The 6,559-nt window shown below is 35.3% G+C and overlaps 1 protein-coding gene across 1 annotated transcript; it reads left to right on the forward strand.

The window, feature by feature from the left end:
* Positions 1-669: 669 nt before the first annotated feature.
* Positions 670-6,559, forward strand: LOC137187560 (receptor-type tyrosine-protein phosphatase C-like). Its single transcript, XM_067596534.1, has 12 exons — positions 670-798; positions 1,004-1,279; positions 1,380-1,619; positions 1,712-1,828; positions 2,213-2,341; positions 2,432-2,593; positions 3,246-3,386; positions 4,437-4,645; positions 4,750-4,810; positions 4,957-5,068; positions 5,351-5,388; positions 5,710-6,559. The coding sequence occupies exons 1-12, from the start codon at positions 762-764 to the stop codon at positions 5,733-5,735; spliced, it is 1,548 nt and encodes a 515-aa protein (XP_067452635.1). The 5' UTR covers positions 670-761; the 3' UTR covers positions 5,736-6,559.

Consider the following 6,559-nt stretch of genomic DNA (forward strand, 5'->3'; position numbering starts at 1 on the left):
ATGAGAAGCAAACTGCTACATGAAACATCTTCAGTAATGTAGGAGATGTTATTGTGATATTGTGTCTGTCCTGATTTTTCGTATTCTTGGAATGTAGATGTTGTTTCAACCCTCTCACCTGCACGCACTACCACAAATTTGAACTCATCTTCAGTAGTCAGCCCAACTTCCACCTCCTCAACTCCACGCACCACGGCAACTCCTGCCGTGACTTCAGACACGCCTGCAGCTGCCAACACACCTTCACTCACCTTGTCAATTCAGACCATTCCAACCACTGCATCTGCTGGTAATGTATTCAGCCTCAGTTTACAGTTTTGTTTGCCACATTAGCATTGCATTTGGCATGATATTTTCCTGAAATGGAAGTAAGGCATCATGTCAGGTAAGGCTGTTGCAAAATAGAGTATTTCTGCCAGAATGTGACCTCCATGATCTCCGTCCTCCAGCCAATGTCAATATTGCAACCACCTCAAATGAGACCACACCCACAACCACTTCAATCAGCAACCAAACAGTCTCTCAGGCAATTAGCACTCTAACTCCGACCTCACCTCCAATCACCCAGTCCACCACCACAGTGACTACTACGACCAAAAGTTGGAATTTTCTCATTTATATAGGATTGTAATAAGAGGTTACAAATACTCTATAAGCTAAAGGCACATACTTTACCTTTAGTGTGCTTTTTAAATTACTTGTGTTGTTTAACTAAATGTTAATGTTTTTTGTATTTTTTATTCCTTTCTAATTTCTTTTGAATGTGTCCTCCACGCCCTGCACCAGCCCCTCCCCAGTGTGAGTATCACTTTAAAAGATAATCCATCTAATGTTGTTTTAATGTTTGTATTTCTCTCTTACTTTACAATGACTATGTTGAAAGTGGAGTGTACAGAATGATGCTCGGCATACACAGGAACATTTTCCACTATATGAACAAGGTTAAAATAAATGGCAGGTGGTTCATCTTACTAAAAGGTTTTACTGTGTATTGTTTGTGCAGGTTCTTACACTGTTACACCTATCAAGTTTGGCTTCCAGATCAACTTCATAAACTCTCCCCTTGGCACCTACACCGTGAATGTTAAAGAAGAAGGCCAAAATGAGACTGGCATCAAATACCCTGCTCAGCACTCCAATCCAAACATAACAACACATAATATCAGACACCTGAAGCCCTGTACTGTCTATGAGCATAATGTGACATTTCACTATGCTGGCACAGAAATACTCTGTGACCACAGTGATAGTAAAACTACAGTGACGACAGAGAAAATGGGTGAGTAAAAATAATTCATACTGTTGTATTGTATTTTTCTTTTAACTTCAGAAATGAGTGAAAATGAGAGAGACATTTGTGCATCACTTCTGTATTTCAGCTGAAAGTGACATTAAACTTAGCAGCTGCCCCCCTGGATATCTTTGTTACAAGAGTGACTGGAACATCCGCTCTGTGCAAATAACAGCAAATAATATTGAAGCCAAGCGATGCCCAAGTGACAATAAAACTTTCTGTATCAGACCTGGTTATGATGACATTTGCACAAATTTGACGACAACCTTCACTCAAGAAAAGTGTGTGAAGTCTTCCTTTAACCACATCCAACACATCAGTGCTGGTATGTATAATACAGTCTACCTGCATTTTTAAATGCATGTTATGTAGACCTTCTTTCATCATGTTTTATATGTGCTTTTTTCTCTTTTTCAGTTGAATTTTTAAATCCAATTGAAATAAATGTGACTCTTCCCACTGAACTTCCTGCAAAAATAGAAGCAAATTTACCTCCAAACTGCATTGATCTCAACATTGATTACATTTGTTCTGGTAAGTGGTCAGACTCAAAGTAGAGAGACTTTGTTTGTCAGCAACATTATAAATAGATTTACATGGATAAAGATGATGATTCAAATCTGCATTTCCATTGTTTTGTACTCATAGTGTAAAAGAGATGAAGATGTAAAGTGAAGTAATTTTTGCAGGAGTAGAAAAACATATTTTTCTAATAACTGTAGTGACATAAATTGTGTCTTCTTGTATGAGAGAAAAGTGGTGGTGAGGTATTGCTTTGTGAGCTCTGTGAATCAGTTTTGAATAGAATATTGGTTTTTGCTTTGAATGTCTAAATCTAAACTGTTTAAAACTGACCACAAGTTCTGAGGTACAAATATTAGTTGATTGAGAAATGTTGTCACCCTTCTGTCTCCCCAGATTCTGACAATAATCCCAAGAATGTGTCTGAGCTGGAGCCTTTCACAGACTACACCTGTACTGGTCAGATCAAGAAAGACAATGTCACCATTAAAAACACAACTGCTATCCATGTCAGGATTGACTGTGGTATGTTGTTGCAATGATAGCTTGTAATCTAAGATACTAAAGACCAGATTACTCAGTTCAGTGTTAAAGATGTGTGATGTGTTTCAACAGATCTTAATATAGCAACACAAAGGGACTCAACCAATACCTCCATTGAGTTGAGCTGGACAACAACCAGTCAGAAATGTCAAGAGGTCCCCGAACTTGATGGGCTTTCATATGACTGCAGTTGTCATCCTGTGGGTTCAACATCGGACAAGAAACATGCAACACGTAAGTAAAATTTCAAAAATCTTTTCCATTTTAGATCAATGTATATTTTGGAGTCTTGCAGATTAATTTATATGACAAGTGAGATATACAATGAAGACATTTAAAACTTCCATTGGCCTCAAGTATATCATTTTTTCTTCTGTGCTCACATTGTAGCACATTGAGGGATAATAGGTGTAAATAAGCTGAGATGAAACGACAAGTCACACTTTGGTATAAGTTATTAATAAAAAATAAAATCCATTAAATACGATACATAAATAATATTGAGATGAAAGAGTTTAATTACCTTTTTTCCATAGAACAACATGATGAAAAATTGTGATCACAGCTAAAATTGTTGCACTTCATATGATTTGCTGGTTATTTATTTGAAATAGTTTTTAGAAAGTGTGATATTAGTTGATTCTCTGTCTGTCAGCCATGTAGTACATAGTGTATACAAAAGTGTTACCTTGCAGGACCAGTCAGTGATCTACAGTCACAGGGACACATTGATGATTTAGATATCTATATTCTTGTCAGTTAATGATAGCTCAACAAATGTTTCTTCACTATAGGTTCAGTCTTTTTACATCTCTTTATATGTTCCTGTTGTTATTAAATCGGACACCAAAAGCAGCTAATGAAAACTAAACTGTTACATCTACAGTTAACAAACAGAAACCTGGAGGAGCATGTAATGTTTCTGGACTGAAACCATTCACCGATTACACCTGTGAAGTCCAACCCATCTACAACAACAAGAAGGTTGCCGTACCAACTAAAGTTACAGAGAAAACTAAGCCTGGAGGTAAGTAAACAGCAAACTGTCTTTGGGAAATATTACAGTCAACACTTATATAAAGTTATATTTAGTTCAAAAGGCTAAAAAGGCTATTTATTATATAATGTTCATAGTTGAATATTAAGTTAAGATGACCACGAGCCAGTAAAAGTAACAGTTTTAACAACAGCACTGAAACTGTGAATATTTGGGGAGAAAACTGACATCACGTATTGAACTACAGCTACATTAAATTATGCTTAATATGGTTTCTAAATGAATCATGTCAATTTTGGACATTAACTCAACACAAAATTTACTGTAATGAATTATTTAGTTATTATTTAAGAAAAGGATAGTAATCATAATTATAAATACAATTTATCTTACTTTTTATCATAATAATAATGATAATTAGGAATGATGTACTTTATATCATTACTTGTCCTGTCTTATTTTAATTAAATGGTGATAAATACTTATAATCAAACAACATTTCATTCCCTGATAGCAATATCAATACTAATAATAATACCAATATATAGTATATTGTATATTATATAAGAAAATGTATTTTATACATCACACACACATCCAAACCTTCCTCTTCCTCTCTCCATCTTCTCTACTTTTCCTCCGTTTTTGGCTTCTGCCCTCTGACAGGCTCATATTAAGACTGACCTTCTTCACATTCGACAACCAGTCAGTAGGATAAATGACAACCTGTGACCATGACAGTCTGACAACCCCACTGAGTTTCAGGCACTCTGATTAGCCAGACTCCTAACACAGCTCCGGCCAACACATAACAGCTGTGTGGGATAAATGGAATAACAAAAAGTAAAATTTTGAAAGCTGTTTTAAAATAATTTTGCAACTCCATTTCAAAATTCAGTCATTAATTAATCGTTTAAAGGAAATACTGATGCCCAAGATAATCAACACAGTAACACTAATGAGCTTAATCAGTGTTAAAACTGCTGGTATTTTAAACTCAACAATCACTTAAACTGTGAATAAGCATAAAGTGTTGCATCTAAAGGAAAATATGTTGTTGTTTTTTTCACTCTCTTACAGTACCAGACGATTTTTTCAAGTTTGACATACGTGTTCCAGAGCATAATAAGATTGAAGTAATCTGTGGTGTGGAAGATTTCCGTGGGCCTAAGGAGCTATACAGTGCAACTCTTAGATATAATGGTGTCATTCAGAAGATGATGCAACCTAAAAGGGACTGTCATTTTACATTTGAAGATCTAAGCTACTCTACGACCTACGACGTGGAGGTTTGTATAATCCTACTTTTCATTTAACAGTGTTGTTCAGTTTATTCCTCATACTTATATGAGTTCCATAATTCCTAAGCTAAAGGGATGCTCTGTCTTTTCAGGTGGTTGCTTTCAACGGATACCTTTACAGTAAAACCAAGACAGAACGTGTTGACACTTCCTGTACGTGTGGTCTTAATTAATGTCACAAGTTGCTCAGATAAAACATTTCATTCAGACTAACCATACATGTCAATTTCTGCACATTTTAATCTTTGACATAAATGCCACCCCTTTGATATATTTCTGTTATAACCATCATTTTACAGACAGCGACAAATTTGTCATTCGTCTTCTGGTCCACATCATGATCATCCTCATATCTGTGGCCGTGTTTTGTGTCGTCTACAAGATCCACATGAAGAAACTCAGAAATTCCCAGTAAGGATCATTTTGCATCTTATCTCCTGCATCAGTGTGACTGTAATGTTGCCTCTGGCCAGTTTTATAGTTGTAATGAGTTTTAATTTCCTGTAGAGGAGAGTTATTGTTGTTCCAGCTGAACTCAATTCTTTAATCAAATTGATAAAGACAGAGGTGAAAAATGAAATATATGGTTTACCCATTCTGTATGTAGCAACATGAATATGCACTATATACAGCAGGATACAAAATTATATGCATTTCTCTGAAGCCAAACTTCATTATATATATTCTCCACAGGGATTTGAATGAAGATGTGATGCTTGAGTCAACAGGCAGTGAGTAAACTTTAGTTGTCCTGTTCTTCCTACATTAGTCTTAGAGTAGGTAGCAAACAGCAATTACTTTCAGCAGCTGCAAATGACTGATGTTTTTTTAGCTGTTAGGTTATGGTTAGGTTAGGTTAGGTCACTTGTTAATGGTAGGAAGATCATCAGGAATTCTGTATTGTGTACAGTATTACAATAGCTTTTAATATAACTTGTAGTTTTAAAGTCACTTAGACAAAACCTTTTTATGTAGTAAGTATGAAGTGCACTGCAGTTTGAGTACCCACACTAAGTTGCAGTATTTCCTGTTTTTCTTCTTTTCTGTTGTAGTTTATGCTAATGCACCTGAATCTTAATGACATCATTAAGAAGATCGTTGATGAACGCAGGCCTGACAGAGCGGCCTACCAAATCATCATTTACTCTTACTGAGTTCTTCAGTAAGTTCAATAGTCGGCATTTTAACCTGTGAACAATGGCACTCAGTGTGCTTAGAATTGATACTGGCTTGCTTAACTCTGCTCTATTTGCTTAAACTGATTGTGTTTTTGTTAAATTTGTCTTTTTTAAATTATACAGATATTTTTTATTGTTTTAATGTGCGTTTTGCAACAACTGGAACAGTCCTATTCTCATTGACATTTTAATCCAATCAAGTTTGGACAGACTAAGACTAATAAAATCATATAACACAAAGCATTAGATCCTGACCACACTTAAAGGCATCTTCGATCATTAATGGCTTGTAACAGCTTCAATGTGCTATGCTAAAGTCAAAACTGGATCAAGCATTTGCTATTAACATTACCAGTGTTCAACTGGCAGAATACGCAAGTATTATAAAATCACACTTTTAAATCTACTTGTATAGCATGGCTTTTACATTATTTTAACTTGTACTTTATTTTCTGCTTTATTTCTGTTGTGATCATGTTGCCTGTTAATATTTCAATGAAGAGTTTTACACATGCTAATCAACGCCACCTAAAGAAAAGTAAAGTAAAAGCAGCAGCATGTAGATTTCACCTCCAGACAATTATTGTTACAGGTGGAGTTTGCAGGTGTATGTTGTGGTTTATGTTATGTCTTTTTTTTAACCATGTTTTATATGTGTGAGCTATAACATTTTATGTTTGTATGACCCTTATGAACCAATATAATAAAAATTGATGAAAATGGA

Source organism: Thunnus thynnus, chromosome 8, assembly GCF_963924715.1.
Source record: "Thunnus thynnus chromosome 8, fThuThy2.1, whole genome shotgun sequence".
NCBI lineage: Eukaryota > Metazoa > Chordata > Actinopteri > Scombriformes > Scombridae > Thunnus > Thunnus thynnus.